At 54.8% G+C, this 19,221-nt stretch overlaps 1 protein-coding gene across 1 annotated transcript in view; it reads left to right on the forward strand.

Annotated features, from left to right (window-relative positions):
* The window catches only part of LOC140494045 (5'-AMP-activated protein kinase catalytic subunit alpha-1-like), a 13,166-nt gene extending 1,136 nt beyond the window's left edge, over nucleotides 1-12,030 (forward strand). Inside the window, exons 2-8 of the mRNA XM_072592964.1 lie at nucleotides 3,376-3,469; nucleotides 3,885-4,029; nucleotides 4,658-4,745; nucleotides 6,704-6,928; nucleotides 8,383-8,881; nucleotides 9,270-9,396; nucleotides 10,028-12,030. Of these exons, the coding sequence (XP_072449065.1) occupies nucleotides 3,410-3,469; nucleotides 3,885-4,029; nucleotides 4,658-4,745; nucleotides 6,704-6,928; nucleotides 8,383-8,881; nucleotides 9,270-9,396; nucleotides 10,028-10,281 (1,398 nt within the window). The 5' untranslated portion in view covers nucleotides 3,376-3,409 and the 3' untranslated portion in view covers nucleotides 10,282-12,030. The remainder of the gene's footprint in view (nucleotides 1-3,375; nucleotides 3,470-3,884; nucleotides 4,030-4,657; nucleotides 4,746-6,703; nucleotides 6,929-8,382; nucleotides 8,882-9,269; nucleotides 9,397-10,027) is intronic.
* The last annotated feature ends 7,191 nt before the right edge of the window (nucleotides 12,031-19,221 follow it).

Below are 19,221 nucleotides of genomic sequence, written 5' to 3' on the forward strand. Positions count from 1 at the left end.
TTTCAGGACAGTCTCCTAGAACAATACATCTGGGAATCTCTACAGTACTGACACAGGCCATTCACACCATTAAAGCCAGATCCACCCCCTACCCTATCCCTGTGACCCTGCATTTCCTATGGCCAATCCACCTCGCCTGCACATCCCTGGACACTGGGCCAATTCCCATGGCCAATCTCCCCTGACCTGCACCTCTTTACACTATAGGAGGAAACCTGCGCAGACACGGGGAGAATGTGCAAGCTCCACACAGACAGTCACCCGAGGCTGGAGTCAAACTTGAGTCCCTGGCGCTATGAGGCAGCATTGCTAACCACTGAGCCACCGTGCTGCTCATAGCATTGGATATGTTGTCGAACCAACCAGGGGTCAATGCATCTTGGATGTGCGACGGGACAGGTTTAAAAAATGATCTTCGAGTGGGAGTTGCCCTCGGAGGCAATGGCCTATAACCAGTTTGAATTTTGCATTCAGTTTGAGAGGGATGAGGGCAGGGCTGGTCAGAGGGGCCTGGGAAAGGAGTTTTGAAAAGGTGTTAGCTGAGGAACAATGGCAGGTTTTTATACAATAGTTCATGGGTCACAGCAAAGACATATCCCCGTCAGGAAGGAGGATTCGAAGATGGAGGTAAGCCAACCATGGTTAACCAGGGAAGTTAGTGATAACATCGAATTGAAAATGGAAAAAAAAAATTGTCGCAAAGATTCATGGGAAGCCAGAGTCATAGAGATATACAGCACAGAAACAGACCCTTCAGAGAGCGTGACCAAACAAAAATGAAAGAGTAGGAAAATATTTTGTAAACTTGGAAGTAATATCAAAATGTACTGCAAGAGCTTCTTTAAATATATAAAAAGGAAGGGGTGATGGCCTTGTGTATAGGTGGCTGTTAACCCAGAGCTGAAAATGTGTTGCTGGAAAAGCACAGCAGGTCAGGCAGCATCCAAGGAACAAGAGAATTAACGTTTCGGGCATGAGCCCTTCTTCAGGAATCCTTCTTCCGAAGAAGGGTTTATGCCTGAAATGTCGATTCTCCTGTTCCTTGGATGCTGCCTGACCTGCTGCGCTTTTCCAGCAACACATTTTCAGCTCTGATCTCCAGCATCTGCCGTCCTCACTTTCTCCTTGAAGATGTTAACCCAGAGACCTGGATAATGTTCTGGGGATTGAAGCTAAAATCCTGCCATGGCCATTGGTGGAATTAAGCGATCGAATGATGACCATGAACCCATTGTTAACTGTTGTGAAACCCATCTGGGTCACTAATGTCCTTTAGGGAAGGAATCTGCCACCCTTACCTGGTCTGGCCTACATGTGACTCCAGACCCACAGCAATGTGGGTGACCCTTAACTGCCCTTTCGATGATTAGGGATGGGCAGTAAATGCTGGGCCCAGCCAGCGATGTCCTCATCCCACGCATAAATAAAAGAGAAAAGGAAAGGAAGCGAGAAGCCAAAGTGAGTACAGGTCCCTTGGAGACTGAGTCTGGGGAAATAATAATGGGGAACGAGGAAATGGCAGAGGAGCTGAATAAATACTCTACATTAGTCTGCACACCGGAAGATAGGACTAGCATCCCAACATTACTAATTATTTCACACGCAAAGGAGGAGGGGAAATAAATACAGCAACTATCAGCAGAGAAAATATGTTCAGAACCCTCATGGGGGTGAAAGACCAATTCTGGGATAATGAAGGAAATGACTACAGAGCTAGTGGATCCACTGGTCATAACCTTCCGGGAATCCTTGGCTTCTGGGAAACTGTCAGTGTGAGACCTTTATTTCCAAAGGGGAAGGAGATTGAAAAACAGGTAACTACAGGCCAGTGAGCTTACCGTCTGTTACTGGGACAATGTTAGAGCCTATTCTAAAGGATGGATGAGCAGGGCATTGAGAAATACAGAGTCTGATCAAGCAAGGTCAGCGTGGGTTCACAAAGAGGAAATCACACCTGACACATTTACTAGAATTCTTTGAGGAGGTAACAAGCCGGATAGATGAAGGGGAAGCAGTGGGTGTAATAGATTTGAGATTTTCAGAAGGCGTTCGATAAGGTGCCACACATTAGGCAACTAAATAAGAGCCCATGGTGTTGGGGACAGTACATTAACATGGATAGAGGATTGGCTAACTGATAGAAAACAGAGGGTTGGGATAAGGGGGGCATTTTCAGAATGGCAATCTGTAACTAGGGGAGAGCTGCAGGGCTCAGTGCTGGGGCCACAATGATTTACAATAAATCATTAATGACTGGGATGAGGGACGTGGATGGAGTTTGTGGATGACATGAAAATAGCTGGGAAGGCATGGGGTGAGGATAACACAGGGATAAAGACCGGTTAAGAGAATTGGCAGAACTTTGGAAGGTAGAGTATAATATGGGTAAACGTGAGATTATGCACTTTGACAGGAAGCTTGGAGGAGTTGAATGTTATTTAAATGGAGAAAGACTGTGGAAAGCTACAGAACTGAGGCATTTCACAGTCCTTGCACGTACAAAAGCCAGCATCCAAGTTCTGTATAAAAATCAGACAGTTTTGCTCAAATTATACAAGGCAGACGTCAGGCCACAGTGTGAGCGGTTTTCGGCTCCTTATCTGAGGAAAGATATGCTGCTATTGGAAACAGTCCAGAGACAGCTCTTGTTAATTCTGGGGATGGAGGGGGTGTTTTAAGCAGAGGGGTTGGGCCTGTGCTCACTGGAGTTGAGAACAACGAGGTACGGCCTTATTGAAACGTACAGGATTGTGAGGGGACTTGAGAGTGGATGTGGGAAGGTCGCTTCCCCTTGAGGGAGAGTCTTGGCACTAGAGGGTATCATCTCTGAATAAGGGCTCACCCATTTAAAACACGACCAGTTTGTTCCCTCAGAGGGGAGCGTATCTGTGGAGCTCCCCACCACAGCGTTATTAAGGCTGGGGTCATTCAGAATAGTCAAGGCTGCAAGAGAAGAGAGTTTTAATCAGGAAAGGGATTGAGGGTTACTGGCTGGAGAGGTGATGTCCCACCCTGATACATCCCAGCAACTGGAGATGCAGCCTATTAAAACACACCAGCAGTAAGACCATTCTGTCCGTCCAGACTGCTCCAGCACTCAAACGCAGCCATTAAAGACGGTCTGTCCCAGCCGTAAACATAATCAAACGTGGAGTCTGTGGGGGCAGGCCATTCTCTAAAGATGCACCAGCCTCTGAAAGACATTTCTCCTCATCTCAGTCCAAAATGGCTGACCCTTGACCCTGTGTTCTAGAAAGACACTCTCAGGTTCTGCTCTGTAAAGCCCTTTCAGGATCTCACGTGTATCCGAGATGTCACTGTCTGTGTGAGGTTTAGAATGAGCTCTCTCACCTGTTGACCTTTCCCCTCCCTTAGGTACCAGGTGATCAGTACACCCACAGATATTTTCATGGTGATGGAGTACGTGTCGGGTGGGGAGCTGTTTGACTACATCTGTAAGAATGGCAAGGTAAGGGCATCAGCCAATGCTCTGGGGAGGGTACGCAAAGACTGTGGTGCCTGGGGGTTAACCTCCCACTGGATACCAACTGACCCCCGAAAGAAGGGTCACTCGCACTGGAACCTTAAATCGGATTCCTCTCCTCGGGTGCTGCCAGATCTCCTGAGCTTTGTGGTTTCCGATGCCCTGCATCTGTAGTTCCTTTCAGTTTTATTGTGAGCTCCCAGGCACTCTGCAGTTGGAAGGTGCGTGTCTGCTTCAGTGAAGTGATACCTTCCATGGCCGAATTTCCAGGGTGGTGCCTCACGCTGGGCTTACCCTTTGAGGGGCAGCGTTGGGAGCTGAGGGAGGGGCAGTGTGGGGTGGGGTTGGGGGGGGTGCCTGTTCACTCTGATCTTACCAGTGGGCTGTGATGTCTGTGCAGTTGGATGAGAAGGAGAGCAGGCGTCTCTTCCAGCAGATCATCTCGGCAGTGGATTACTGTCACCGGCACATGGTGGTGCACCGGGACCTGAAGCCAGAGAACGTGCTGCTCGATGCCCAGATGAATGCCAAAATCGCCGACTTTGGTAAGGAGCTCCTGCTTGACCGAACCCTTGCGTTTCTGGCCTGTCTCCACCCCTGACAGCGCCAGCCCCCCACCCCCCACCCCTCGGAAGGGCAAAGCACTGCGTCCTGGCTCTGGGTGAACAGTCGGTAATCCAGACAGTCTGAGGCCCGAGGTGTCGCTTTCACCCCTCACCCCAGAAGCCTCAGCCTGGGAGCAGCTGGAAAATTGAGGAGGGGGGTGCGCTGTCTGAGGTACTGGTTTTCTGACCAGGTCACCGAAACACACCTCCTGGCCATACTTTGCAGAAGGGTGACCTGTTCAGCAGTATCCCCTGAATCCCCATCGGCTTTTCACCTGGTCATTATCCAGATCGCTGTTTGTGGGATCTTGCTGTGCTCCTCACTAATACCTGTTTACACCACACAGTGCCGTTTTGCAGACTGCCTCTCTGACTCAGGAAGAGACTGAGTTGAGCCGCTGTCTAACAGTGAAGGAGTCAGTAAGAAACAGATGTTTTACAGTGGGGATGGCCTGGACACTGCTCCCCTAATGCAGACCCTGCCCGATGCTGAAATGTGTTCTCTTCCCTGTGCTGTGACGGTGTGACCCTGTGCTAACCCGTTTCCCGTGTTCCCCTCTCTGACCAGGCCTCTCGAACATGATGTCAGACGGAGAGTTCCTGCGCACAAGCTGTGGCTCCCCTAACTACGCTGCTCCCGAGGTCATTTCAGGAAGGTACTGTCAGCATATCCTGTGCAAAAGGTGTACATACTCTCCCTCAAAACCACACCTAGCCCTGACAGGATCTCAGAGAGCCTCCCCGCCAGCCCCAAGTGAACCAGTGTTCAGCATCCATCATACAGAGAGACATTCCCTGGGGCGATTCTCAGCAAACAGTGCGTGTGAGCAAGTAGTGGGCCCGTGTGGGTCTGGGGGTGTGGGGGCCCCCGCGTGGGTCTGGGGGTGTGGGGGCCCCCGCGTGGGTCTGGGGGTGTGGGGGCCCCCGCGTGGGTCTGGGGGTGTGGGGGCCCCCGCGTGGGTCTGGGGGTGTGGGGGCCCCCGCGTGGGTCTGGGGGTGTGGGGGCCCCCGCGTGGGTCTGGGGGTGTGGGGGCCCCCGCGTGGGTCTGGGGGTGTGGGGGCCCCCGCGTGGGTCTGGGGGTGTGGGGGGTCTGGGGGTGTGTGGGGTCTGGGGGTGTGTGGGCCCCCGCGCGGGTGCAGCCTGTGTCTGTGCGGGTGAGGGCCTGACTCTGTCTGAAAGTGAAGCGTCACCTGGAACAAATGCCCAAGCTGTTTTGACCTTGTGAAATCGCAGCAGGTTGGAATTGTTTCCCATTGCCATCGGAGTGTGTGGGTGTTCAGGGCAGAGAGGGAGGTTTCTCGGGGCTATGGAGTGAGAGTTTGAGTGTGGGCTGGGTTCAGATTGATGATCCTCTGCTGACAGGATATAGGAGAGTGGGCTGGAATAGCTGATGGAAGGTTTCCCCTGTTGTGGTTCCTGGAAGCACTGATCCGGGGAATGCCGGCAGCCTGTGTCTGTGAAGGTGAGGGCCTGTGTGTGTGTAGCCTGGGAGCACTCGGCAGTGGGGTGGGTGGTTTGGGGCAGTGTTGAGTGACGGAGCGGTGTTGTGTGTGCTGTCTCTCCCCAGGTAAAAATAATGACTGCAGACATCTCGTCCACATCCCGCACCTCCGCCCTCAGACCCCACCCCTCCAACCGTAACAAGGACAGAACACCCCTGGTGCTCACCTTCCACCCTACAAACCTTCGCATCAACCAAATCATCCGCCGACATTTCCGCCGTCTCCAAACAGACCCCACCACCAGGAATATATTTCCCTCCCCACCCCTTTCCGCCTTCTGCAAAGACCGTTCCCTCCGTGACTACCTGGTCAGGTCCACACCCCCCTATGACCCACCCTCCCATCCTGGCACTTTCCCCTGCCACCGCAGGAACTGTAAAACCTGTGCCCACACCTCCTCCCTCACCTCTATCCAAAACCCTAAAGGAGCCTTCCACATCCATCAAAGTTTCACCTGCACATCCACCAATATCATTTATTGTATCCGTTGCTCCCGATGCGGTCTCCTCTACATTGGGGAGACTGGGCGCCTCCTAGCAGAGCTCTTTAGGGAACATCTCCGAGACACCCGCACCAATCAACCAAACCGCCCCGTGGCCCAACATTTCAACTCCCCCTCCCACTCTGCCGAGGACATGGAGGTCCTGGGCCTCCTTCACCGCCGCTCCCTCACCACCAGACGCCTGGAGGAAGAACGCCTCATCTTCCGCCTCGGAACACTTCAACCCCAGGGCATCAATGTGGACTTCAACAGTTTCCTCATTTCCCCTTCCCCCACCTCACCCTAGGTCTAAACTTTCAGCTCAGTAACTGTCCCTTTGACTTGCCCGGACTTGTCCTACCTGCCTATCTCCTTTTCCACCTATTCACTCCACCCTCTCCTCCTTGACCTATCACCTTCATCCCCTCCCCCACTCACCCATTGTACTCTATGCTACTCTCTCCCCACCCCCACCCTCCTCTAGCTTATCTCTCCATGCTTCAGGCTCACTGCCTTTATTCCTGATGAAGGGCTTTTGCCCGAAACGTGGATTTTCCTGCTCCTCGGATGCTGCCTGAACTGCTGTGCTCTTACAGCACCACTCTAACCTGGACTCTTGTCTCTCCCCAGACTGTACGCTGGGCCCGAGGTGGATATCTGGAGCTGTGGGGTCATCCTCTACGCCCTGCTGTGTGGTACCCTCCCGTTCGATGACGATCACGTCCCTATGCTGTTCAAGAAGATCTGTGATGGGATCTTCTACACCCCGCAGTACCTCAACCCGTCCGTCATCAGCCTCCTCAAACACATGCTGCAGGTTGACCCCATGAAGCGAACCACCATCAAGGATATCCGGTTAGTGACGGGACCACCTCCTTAAACAGCTTCCAGAAGATGGAGGCCGCTTGGCCCATCCCGTCAGTAAACTAAGCCGTTCTGCTGAAAGGTCACTGACCTGAGATAGTTGTGGTCCCTGGCTTACAGGTTGCTGTCCTGGGAATGCCCCCATGATCCCGATTCTGCCCCGTGGCTGGGCCGAGACGCGGGCCTGTGACCTTACCGAAGACCTACTGAACGTCCACGAGGTTACACTTCCACCAGCCGCCTTCATCTCCGACACTGGGCTGCTCACACCAGGTTATCTGTGTGGAGAGAGGTGACAGTCCTGACCCCCCTCCCCCCCCTCCTTCCCATTCCTGACGCTGAAATCCCACCCTCTCGGTGAGGAGGGTCTCTGTAGGAACGGAAGGAGCCCCAACTGGAGAAGAGCATGGTTTATTGTTCAGCACCAAAATAAAGCCGTCACTGCCGGTATACATAGGCTCATCCCAGCCCTGGTACGGCAGCACAACCACCGTATAGAGATATTTTCAAACTGCCTTGTTCCCAGATGGAGCTGGTGGGACTTGCACCGTGGTCTCCTGGTTCAGGAGTAGGGACACTACCTCTGTGTCACACGAGGGCCCTGGTTCTGCTTTCAAATGGGCTCAGGTGATGATTAGATTAGATTCCCTACAGTGTGGAAACAGGCCCTTCGGCCCAGCAAGTCCACACTGACCCGCCAAAGCACAACCCACCCAGACCCATTCCCCGACATTTACCCCTTCACCTAACACTACGGGCAATTTAGCGTGGCCAATTCACCTGACCTGCACATCTTTGGACTGTGGGAGGAATCCCACGCAGACACGGGGAGAATGTGCAAGCTCCACACAGTCAGTCGCCTGAGGCGGGAATTGAACCTGGGTCTCTGGCGCTGTGAGGCAGCAGTGCTAACCACTGTGCACCGTGCCGTCCACAATGAGTTCCAACTCAGTTGAGAGAGTATTGCTGGAAAAGCACAGCAGGTCAGGCAGCATCCGAGGAGCAGGAGAGCCGACGTTTCGGGCATAAGCCCTTCATCAGGTGTGAGAGGAAGATGGGTTTATGCCTGAAATGTCGATTCTCCTGTTCCTCGGATGCTGCCCACACTCTCGAACTCTAATCTCCAGCATCTGCAGTTTCTCCCTGATGAGTTCCATCTGCCTGTTAGCGCAATGAGTCTCCCGGGGAGATTAGTTAGCGACTCCTCGTGGGCCTTGTCGGGGTTATCCCAGGGTTGGAAAATACGGGAAATACTCCGCCGAGAAGAATTTTCAGTGGGGGGTCTGTTGGAGTGGGGGGAGGGGTTGAGTTTGAAATCTCTGATCTGCTGGAAGGTGACTGGCCTGTGATATCAGCGCTGCCCACAGATGCTGGTCTGTCCTGAGGGTTGGTGAGGTCTCTGTGCTGGGACAGTGCTTTTGAGGGAATGCTGTCTGTCCTTTTAGGGAACACGAGTGGTTTAAGCAGGATTTACCCAAGTACCTGTTCCCGGAGGACCCAGCCTACAGCAGCAATATGATCGATGATGAAGCTCTGAAGGAGGTGTGTGAGAAGTTTGAGTGCAGCGAGGAGGAGGTTCTGAACTGTCTGTACAGCCGTAACCACCAGGACCCCCTGGCTGTGGCCTACCACCTGATCATCGATAACCGCCGCATCATGAATGAGGCCAAAGATTTCTACCTGGCGTCCAGCCCCCCTGACAGTGCCTCCTTCCTGGACGACCAGCACTTTGTGGCCAGGGTTCACCCGGAGCGGGTACCCTTCCTGGTGGCAGAGCCTGTGCCCAGGTCCAGGCACACTCTGGACGAGCTGAACCCCCAGAAATCCAAACACCCCGGGGTGCGGCGAGCCAAGTGGCACCTGGGAATCCGCAGCCAGAGCCGGCCCAACGACATCATGGCGGAGGTGTGTCGGGCCATGAAACAACTGGGCTACGAGTGGAAGGTGAGGAAGCAGGGAATACCGGGTTTGGGGGGTGGGGGGGTGGGGGGCAGAGGAGAGAGAGGGTGGGGAGAAAGGAGAGAGAGAGTGGGGTGGGGGGAGAGAGCGGGGCGGGGGGGTGGAGGGAGAAAGGAGAGAGAGCGAGCGAGGGTGGGGTGAAGGTGAAGTGCCTCAGACTGATCTGCTTTTTGTTGTTTCTCCTTTCATGTCTTCCTTCCCCCGTCTCTCTCTTCCCCCTCCCCCCCCTCTTCTCCACACCCCCCGTCCCCCTTGTCCCTCCCCCCCCCCCCCCTCTGTCCCTCTCCTCCACCCGACCATCCCGTCCCTGTCCCTGTTGCGCTCTCTCTCTCTCTCTCTGTGTGACCTCGGTGCCCCCTGACCCTTGCCCCAGGTGGTGAACCCCTATTACCTGCGGGTGCGCAGACTCAACCCCAGCTCGGGGACCTTCTCCAAGATGAGTGTCCAGCTGTACCAGGTGGACAGCCGCACCTACCTCGTGGACTTCCGCAGCATCGAAGGTGAGGGGAGTGAGGGGGGGTCAAGGTGGGGGTGGGGGCGAGTGTGGGTTTAGATGTCTGTGGTGCGGAGCGGGGCAAAGGGTGGGATATAGTAGAGTGAGAGGGTCCAATTCCCTTTTGTGAGGAGGGGGGTGTTCAGGGTGAGGAGCACTGCGGGGGAGGGGGGGGGGGTGGGATCCTGTTCCAGGGTGTGATGGGGAGGGGGCTTGTGGCAATCTGAAAGTCAGAGAGGACTGATCTAGTGCACTGTGAGGGAGGGTACGGGGGGGCAGTGATTGTGGGAGAGGTATTGCTGAGGGGACGGGGTGCGGGGGGTTGTTTTTGGGGGACGGGGTGCGGGGGGAGTGTGTTTTTGGGGGACGGGGTGCGGTGGGGTTGTTTTTGGGGGACGGGGTGCGGGGGTGTGTGTTTTTGGGGGAGGGGGTGCGGGGGGGGTGGTGTTTTGGGGGGGGGCGTTCAGGATGCGGGTGGGTGACATTTACGGGGGGTGCAGGGTAGGGAATGGGGGGGGGGGGGTGACAACGTTTTCGGGGGGGGGAAAGAGAGCCGTTTTCATGGTGCAGGGGGGGTTTTGGGTGTCCTGTGCGGATCCTGCTCCATTCTGTGCTAACCACCTCCATTCTCCATCCAGCCGATGAGGTGAATGAGCCCAAGTCCGGCTCCACTACCCCTCGGCGTTCCGGATCCATCAGCAGCTACCACCGGAGTGGCTCCAGGACAGAGTCGGACACTGACTGCCCCGGGAAGCTGGCTGACGGTACCTTGTCGTGGTCTGGGAGCTCCGTGGAGTCTGGCGTCCCCTCGGAGCTGGGCCCGAGACCTGGCAGCCACATTATTGAATTCTTCGAGATGTGCGCAAACCTGATCAAGCTCCTGGCTCGGTAATGGTCGCCTCTGCCTCTGCCTCCACCTCTGCCTCTGCATTACAGTCTGATCGACTCTGACCAGCAATGCACAAAGCAACATGGAGAAACAGATTAATGCTTCAAAACATCATCCTGCAAACCTCTAGCTCACCTTCAGCGGCACGCTACTAATCACAGTGTGAGTCGGCAATCAGGCTGAGAGTTACTAACGTGTTTCCTTCTCTCTCTCTCTCTGTAACTCGTGAGCTCTGTCTTTCGTTTGCTGTACCTGTCTGTACGCTGATGTGAATCCATTGCTTTGCTGCATCTCTTACAACAGAAAGATGAGGAGTCACAGTGGGTCCCAGTGTTTGCCCTCACCCTCTTTCCCCCTCTCCTCCCTCGCCCTGTCTCACCCTCTGTGAGTCGTAAGCAGAGCAGCTTGGCACGTTTCCCAGTGAGGTGGTGGGTTGGTGCAGTGTGAAGGGACCCAGCCCAGTTCACAGCAAGTGCAGAGCAGTGGGCCACTCTGCACCATTCACTGGTGTTGCTCTGTCTGCTCTCGGTTTAATCTCAAACAGGAACGATCCCTCCTTGGGCAGTTACCTGTGGATTGTTGCACGGTTTCAAACTGCTGTGTTTGGGGAACGTTAGCTTAAGCTCTTTGGTGTTTCGGGTTTGAAGGTGGTTTCCTGGCAGGAACGTTGTGGGATTGGGTATCCTGGGTTCTGGCTGAGTGCCTGTAGGGAGAGCTGCTGCCCAGGGGGGGGGGAAGCGCTCTTTTCCAGGATGTGGTTAAATAGTAATTACAATTCCCCCCCCTCCGGTTTAACCAGCTGCTCTGCAGAATCCGTGTGTGGCAGCCCTCGTGATCAGGGCTTTGCTGTGGATGTTTCCTGAGATTCCCGAACTGTCCTGGAGGTGCCTGTCCCTTCAGCTGTTCAGGTTGTGTGCGGGGCCCACCTGTTACCATGGAATGTTCAGTCAGATTTCGGACGTCGGTTTCAGGTGAACGCAAAAGGATTGGGGTTCAGCTTCAGTTGGATTATCGGCTGAGGGGTACGAACCATCCCATACACAGTGAGGCACAGTCTACGCAGGGCACACACCTTCCCACTGGAGGTAAAGCAGTGAAGGCAGACCGAAGGAACAGGGAGGGTAGCTTTGCTCTGAATCTGCCCAGGGAGTGTTTGACAGGGACAGTGTAGATGAAGCTCAGTATAAGAGGGTAGAGTGAGGTTTACTGGGCTGGACGTTCCATGATGGTAAGGATGGAGTCCAGCTCGGTTCTGAACAGCCCTGGGGTTGGTGAACCTGCTGCTCAGTGCTGCCTCTGTGGGCAGCAGCCCTTCAGGTCAAGGTGGACGGAGACTTCCGGAAGGGGCTGGCAAGCGGCCGTGGGCAGTCCCGGGTTCCTCTCAGGGTAATGGGGTTTTGCCAACTCCGAGTGCCAGGAGGAGCTCTCTCCCTCTCCCTCCCCCTCCAGCTGGTTGATCACTGACTGGATATGAATGCTGTGATGTGGACTGAATGGGCGAACGAGGGAAAAGCTGTGGTTCAAAGTGCAGCAGCTTCTGTGAATCGGGAATTGAGTGTGAACCGTATCAGAAATTTGCACACATCTGATTTTGTAGATTGATTTTTTAGGCTGTATCTATTATGCACACTAGTACCTATTACTGAATATTATGGTTCACCTTTTGCCACTTAGTGGCAGTCTTAAAGGATTAAAATTAACAAAGCAATTCATTTTGTAAGAAAATAAACTCATGATTGATTTTACAACCAACCAGGCTGTAACTGCTGTTTCATTTCCAGCAATCCCCCTTCATCTTACAGCTGCAGCTACAGGGTCCAAACTGAGGGCGAGGGAGGCAAGGTTCACTCGGGGAGGGGGGGGGGCGGTGAGGGTCTGGAATGTACTGTCTGAGGGTGTAGGGGAGGAGGTTCACTCGAGGGGTGAGGGTCTGGAATGTACTGTCTGAGGGCGAGGGAGGCAAGATTCACTCGAGGGTTTCGGGGAGTGGGCTTCACTCGGCATTCAGGTGGGTGTGATCTGGAATTGAAGTACTTGGAGGACGAGAGAGATGGTTGGGAAGTGGTAGAGGGTGAAATCTTCCTTCAGGGCACACATTTGACGGGCTGAATGGCCTTGCTCTGTCTGGGACCGTTCTATGGTTGTAATGTTTTTGAAAAGGTAGAATCCCTACAGTGGGGAAATAGGCCGTTTGGCCCATCGAGTCCACCCCGACCCTCCAAAAACCTACCATGTCCCAGTAACACTCTTTCCCATGGCTAATCCACCTGACAGACACATCTTTGACCTGTGGGAGGAAACCTATGCAGACACGAATGTTCAAACTCTACACAGTCCCCTGAATGGAATTGAACCCTGGGTGCTGTGAGGCAGCAGTGTTAACCCCCGAGCCACTCTGCTGTCATGTTGTCACCTGTGTAGTGTGATTAGTTCATGAGCCAATTTGTATACAGCATGTTTTCTCAAAGAGTAATGTGCTGAAGGGATTGGTTGAGAGGCACATTGAACAGCACTCTGGAAGGTCTAAGTTCATAAGATATTGGACCAGAATTAGGCCATTCAGCCCATTGAGGTAAAAACAATGACTGCAGATGCTTGGATGCTGCCTGAACTGCTGTGCTTTTCCAGCATCTCTAATCCAGAACCCATTTGGCCCATCGAGTCTGTTCCGCCATTTGATCATGGCTGATATGAGCCTCATCTCCATTTTCCTGCCTTCTCTCCATATTCCTTCAACCCATTACCAATTTAAAAAAATCTAACTCCTCCTTAAATGTACTCCCAGCATCCACTGCACTTTGGGGTAGGGAATCCCACAGATTCCCAACCCTTTGGGAGAAGTAGTTTCTCCTCAACTCTGTTTTAAATTTGCTACCCCTTATCCTAAGTCTATGACCTCTCCTCCAAGAATTCTCCATAAAAGGAAGCATCTGCTCCACATCTATTTTATCCACACCTTCTATCATCTTGAATACCTCAATTTGATCTCCCCTCATTCTTCTAAATTCCAGTGAGTATAGGCCTAAACTGTTCAGTCTCTCTTCATACGACACACCCCTCATCTCTGAGCTCAATCTAGTGAATCTCCTCTGAACTGTCTCCAATGCCACTGCACCAAAGGTGACCAAAACTGTGCACAATACTCCAGGTGCGGTCTAACCGATACCTTATATAGTTGCAACAATACTTCCTTACCTTTATATTCTATTCCTTTAGCTATAAAAGCCAACAATTCCATTCACTTTATTATCTACTGCACCTGCATGCTAGTTTTCTGTGACTCATGAAGAGTACACCTAGATCCCTCTGCACTATAGTACCCCAAAGTATCTCCCCACTTGGGTCACCTTCCCAATGTTTCCACTAAAATGGCTGACCACCTGTACAGCAACTGGTGATGGTTACAAATGGTACATTGGCCTTCATTGCAAGTGGAATTGAGTACTGGAGCAGGGATTATGTACAGGTGAGACCACCCCTGAGATATTGTCTACAGTTTGGGTCTCCTTCTAGGAGGAAGGATGTTCTGGTAATGAAGGGAGGGCACTATCGGTTTACCAGGCGGATTCCTTGGGGTGGCAGGACTGAGGTGTGAAGAGAGACTTGGATCAGTTCGGACTATGATCCAGGGAGAGCTGGCTAATTGGGCTTGACACTTGGAGACAGAGGCTGGTGATAAGAGGGTTATTTTTTTCAGACTGATTGGGAGATGCCGCTGTTGGACTGGGGTGGACACCAGGTTATCGTCCAACAGGTTTATTTGGAAGCACTAGCTTTCGGAGCGGTGCTCCTTCAGGTGGTTTTTCAGACCGGAGGACCATTGACCAGCAGGTTCCACAGGGGGGCAGTGCTGAGCCTACTGTTTGTCATTTCTCTGAATGACTTGGATGAGAATAGAGAGAGTGTGGTTAGCAGGTTTGAGGGTGACAGTGTAGATGATCTAAGAGTGCTATGAGAATTTGCATCAGCTGGGTCACTGGGCTGAGGAATGGTAGATGCAGTTTAATGCAGAGTGTTGCCCTTTGGTAAGGCAGGGCTTCAAGTTAATGGTAGGGCCCTGGGGAGTGTTGCCGAACACAGAGACCTTGGGTTCACGTACATAGCTCCTTGCAAGTGGAGTCACAGAGAGACAGGGTAAACACAGGAAGGATGTTCGAATGAGCAGGGAGCCCAGAGCCAAGGAACAGCAGGTTAACGATACAGGGTTAGCCATGTGGGACTGAGCTGGGGGGAAATGTCTTCACCCAGACAGTGAGGAAACCTTTGGGATTCTCTGTCACTGAAAGTGGCTGAGACCAAAACATTCCGTGTTTTCAAGGAGTTTGACACAGTTCTTCGAGAGAAAGGGGTCAAAGGGTTTGGGGAGAAAGGAGGAACAGGGAACTAAGTTGGATGGCAGCTTCGAAGGGCCAAATGGCCTACTGCTATTTTTCTATCATAAGGTGTTGGGGCAGGAGTAGGCCATTCGGCCCATCGAGTCTGCTCTGCCATTCAATGGTGCCGATCTGATCATCCTCAACCCCACTTTCCTGCCTTTCCCCCATCACCCTCGATCCCCTTCCTGATTAAAACTCTCTCTGTCTCAGCCTTGAATGACCCAGCCCCGACAGCCCTCAGGGGGAAAGACTCCCACAGATTCACTCCCCTCCGAGGGAAGACATTCCTCCTCATCCCTGTCTTCAATGGGTGAGCCCTTATTCTGAGATGATTCCCTCTGGTCCTAGTCTCTCCCTCACAAGGGGGAACCACCTTCCCACATCTCCCCCTGTCACATCCCCTGAGAATCCTGTACGTTTCAGTAAGGTCACCTCTCATCCTTCGAAACCCCAATGAGCTCATGATCTTCAAATTGACACCATGAATTTTTTTTTTATATAGTGAAAGACAAGTGCACCAACCTTTACTCAATTCCACCAGGAAGAAAGGAAACAGTCGAGTGGCCAGTGACAAGCAGTGCCCTTCACAAAGGGGAGGGTAGGGACTAAATCAAAATAGAGTTGGAGGGGGAAATAATGCACTCCCTGCGGCGCCCACCTCTCCCTGAACAACTCCAGGGTGTTGGTGGACACCGCGTGCTCCTTCTCCAAGGACACCCGGGCTCTAACGTAACCGCGGAAGAGGGGCAGGCAGTCGGCCCTCACGGCCCGCTGCCTGGACCTGTTGATGGCCAGTTTGGCCAGGCCCAGGAGCAGACCCACGAGGAGGTCTTCGGACCTGCCCTCCCTCCTCCGTACCGGGTGCCCGAAGATCAGGAGCTTCAGTGGGACTGAAGTGTAACCAGAAATAGAGAAGGAGGAGGTTCTTGAGAAAATCAAAAGGGGAATGCAAACGCCCACACCCCACACAGGGGAACCTCGATTATCCAAACATGTTGGGCGGGCACTATTTCTTTCGGATAACAATTATTTGGTTAATCGATTAAATGTCTTTCCTCTGGGGCTCAGAGTTACTGAAGTCTACTCCCTGTTCAGGAGACTGCAGCAGCACACAGCGCGAGAGGCCCCGCACCCAATGCTGCCCCCTGACCTCAACACCGCCTGCCACCCAACCCCATACACACCCACCCTCTCTCTGGGGCAGCTGGACTGGACACCAACAGAAAGACTGTAGCAGCTGCTTTGTGGAGTGAGTCTCCAAATAGTACACACACACACATGCACGCACACATACACACGCATGCACATACACACACATACATACACATACACACACACGCGTGTACACATATACACGCACACACACAAACACGCACACAGACACGCACACACAAACACACACACATACACACGTACACACACACACACGCACATGCACACGCACATATACACACACACATACACACGCGCGCACGCACGCACACACAGACACAGGCGCACAGCAGCACACAGGGACACACACTGACACATGGACACCGACACACACACACAGCGACACATAGACACAGCGACACACAGACACGGGGACACACAACTTTTGACCGCAAATTTTTGACAGGTTCCACCTTTGCCCTGTACAGGGCAACTATCTGGGGAAGGGGGGGGGTATAGGGTACACCCCTCTGTAGAACTCCAGGGAGAGTGTGGGGAGAGAGAGGGGCGGGAGGTCAGTCATTTGGAGATGGTGCTGCCTGTTTAATCACTGTAAACAAAAGACACCTCACTGTTGGAAACATATCTTTGATGTAATGTTTCTATCGGGACCGTGAGATCTCCTTCAGATAGTCCTATTTTTGAATAATTGGTATTCAGATAATCGAGGTTCTTCTGTATATACGTGATCCACGGACTCCACAGCGCCACAGAACAAGCAGTTGGGCTGGGAGTCCGTGAACCACCGCAATCTGCGGTTGCAGGGGACCGCTGCGTGCAGCACCCTCCACCCCAGATCCCCGAGAGAAAGGGGGAGGACTCCCGCGTAGAGAGCCCTCCACTGGGGATCTCCGCCGCCCGGTGGCAAATGGGCACGCCAAGGCGTGTCCGGACGGTGGATGAGGGAGAAGAGGTGGACGGTGTGCAGCAGCAGTCGATACAGGGCCCTCCTTTTTACCCCCTGAAAGGGACAAAATTAAAATTCCGGAGGTGTCTCAGGTTGTGGGGCACAGGCTCCCGCGGGAAGTACGGGACCTTGGGGCCAATGTGAAATTCCGTCCGGGCCGGGGTGAGCGCGGACGGGATCCCACCGCACACCTGAGCGTCCTCCAACTGGTGCACTACGTCGGGTCCGAGCATCGCCGTTTTAAGGCATCGAATGGCGGCGGCCACGTACCGGACGTCTACCGCTGCCCTGCTCGCTATGTCCTGCGGCAGCGTCCAGCCCAGGCCCCCGGCACCCAGCACGTCCCCGACCCTGGTCGCCCTCGCTGCCACGGCCCTCCCCTCCGACAGCCACTCGAACCCGCGAGTACGGAGGTGCGGATCCCTGACGACAGCCGCTACTCCAGCCGGAGGGTAGGCGCGACGCGATTCGACCATGTTCCAGACAGTGATCAGGTCCCGGTAAAAGACAGGCAGCGTCTTGAGGGACGGGAACGCCGAGCCATGGTTCAGGTTAGACACCATCTTGGACGAGGAGGCTCAATGTAAAGGTATCGCTGCAAGGTCTGAAGGTGGAACAGCACGACCTGGGTGTGGACACACTCCAGCCACTGACCGCCCTCCAGCCACTGACCGCCCTCCAGCCACTGACCGCCCTCCAGCCACTGACCGCACTCCAGCTCCTGACTGCCCTCCAGCCACTGACCGCCCTCCAACCACTGACTGCCCCCCAGCCACTGACCACCCCCTAGCCACTGACCGCCCTCCAACCACAGACCGGCCCCTAACCACTGACCACCCTCCAACCACTGACCGCCCTCCAGCCACTGACCGCCCCCCAACCACTGACCACCCTCCAACCACTGACCGGCCCCTAACCACTGACCACCCTCCAACCACTGACCGCCCTCCAGCCACTGACCACCCTCCAACCACTGACCACCCTCCAGCCACTGACTCCCCTCCAGCCACTGACTGCCAACCAGCCACTGACCACCCTCCAGCCACTGACCGCCCCCCAACCACTGACCACCCTCCAACCACTGACCGGCCCCTAACCACTGACCACCCTCCAACCACTGACCGCCCTCCAGCCACTGACCACCCTCCAACCACTGACCACCCTCCAGCCACTGACTGCCCTCCGGCCACTGATCACCCGCCAGTCACTGACCGTCCTCCAGCCACTGACTGCCCTCCAGCCACTGACCGCCCTCCAGCCACTGATCACCCTCCAACCACTGACCGCCCTCCAGCTACTGACCGCCCGCCAGCCACTGACTGCCCTCCAGCCACTGACCGCCCTCCAACCACTGACCGCCCTCCAGCTACTGACCGCCCTCCAGCCACTGATCGCCCTCCAGTCACTGACCGCCCTCCAGCCACTGACCGCACTCCAGCCACTGACCGCCCTCCAGCCACTGACCACCCTCCGGCCACTGATCGCCCTCCAGCCACTGACCGCCCTCCAGCTACTGACCACCCTCCAGCCACTGACCGCCCCCCAATCACTGACCACCCTCCAACCACTGACCGCCCTCCAGAAACTGACCGCCCTCCAGCCATTGATCGACCACCAGCCACTGACCGCCCTCCAGTTACTGACCACCCTCCAGCCACGGACTGCGCTCCATCTACTGACCGCTCTCCAGCCATTGAGTGCCCTCCATCTACTGACCGCCCACCAGCCACTGACCACCCACCAGCCACTGACCGCCCACCAGCCACTGACCACCCACCAGCCACTGACCGCTCTCCAGCCACTGACCACCCACCAGCCACTGATCGCCCTCCAGTCACTGACCACTATCCAGCCACTGACCGCCTCCTCAACCACTGACCACCCTCCGGCCACTGACCGCCCTCCGGCCACTGACCGCCTCCTCAACCACTGACCACCCTCCGGCCACTGACCGCCTCCTCAACCACTGACCACCCTCCGGCCACTGACCACCCTCCTCAATGGGGACGCTGCCTGAAGGAGTGAACCAACGCCCTCTGGCGGTCAACACCAAAACCAGGCCCAGAGAGGGAGGGGGGAGGGGGAGGGGAGAGAGGGTAAAGGGGCGGAGACAATGACGGCGTGGACCAGTCGCCCTGGTAACGGCGGGCGAGTCACGGCGCATGCGCACAACAGGCACACACTGAGACTGCGCCGGGTAGCCCCGCCCACCGGCACCATAGCAACGGGGCCTAGTGCAGGAGACAGCCTCCAGCTGAGTGAGGGGGAGCGGGGCGGAGCCACCGGCGGCAGAGAGAGAGAGGGAGAGGGAGAGGGGGGGGGACACGGGCCGGGGGGGGGGGATGGTGTAAACACCAGAGAGAGAGAGAGACCCCCCCGCAACAACCACCAACAGGTAAGGGGCAAATAATCATCAATCAGGGGCCGGGGGGGGGGGGGGGGAGTGAT

The sequence above is a fragment of the Chiloscyllium punctatum genome, chromosome 2 (genome assembly GCF_047496795.1).
Source record: "Chiloscyllium punctatum isolate Juve2018m chromosome 2, sChiPun1.3, whole genome shotgun sequence".
Taxonomy (NCBI): Eukaryota; Metazoa; Chordata; class Chondrichthyes; order Orectolobiformes; family Hemiscylliidae; genus Chiloscyllium; species Chiloscyllium punctatum.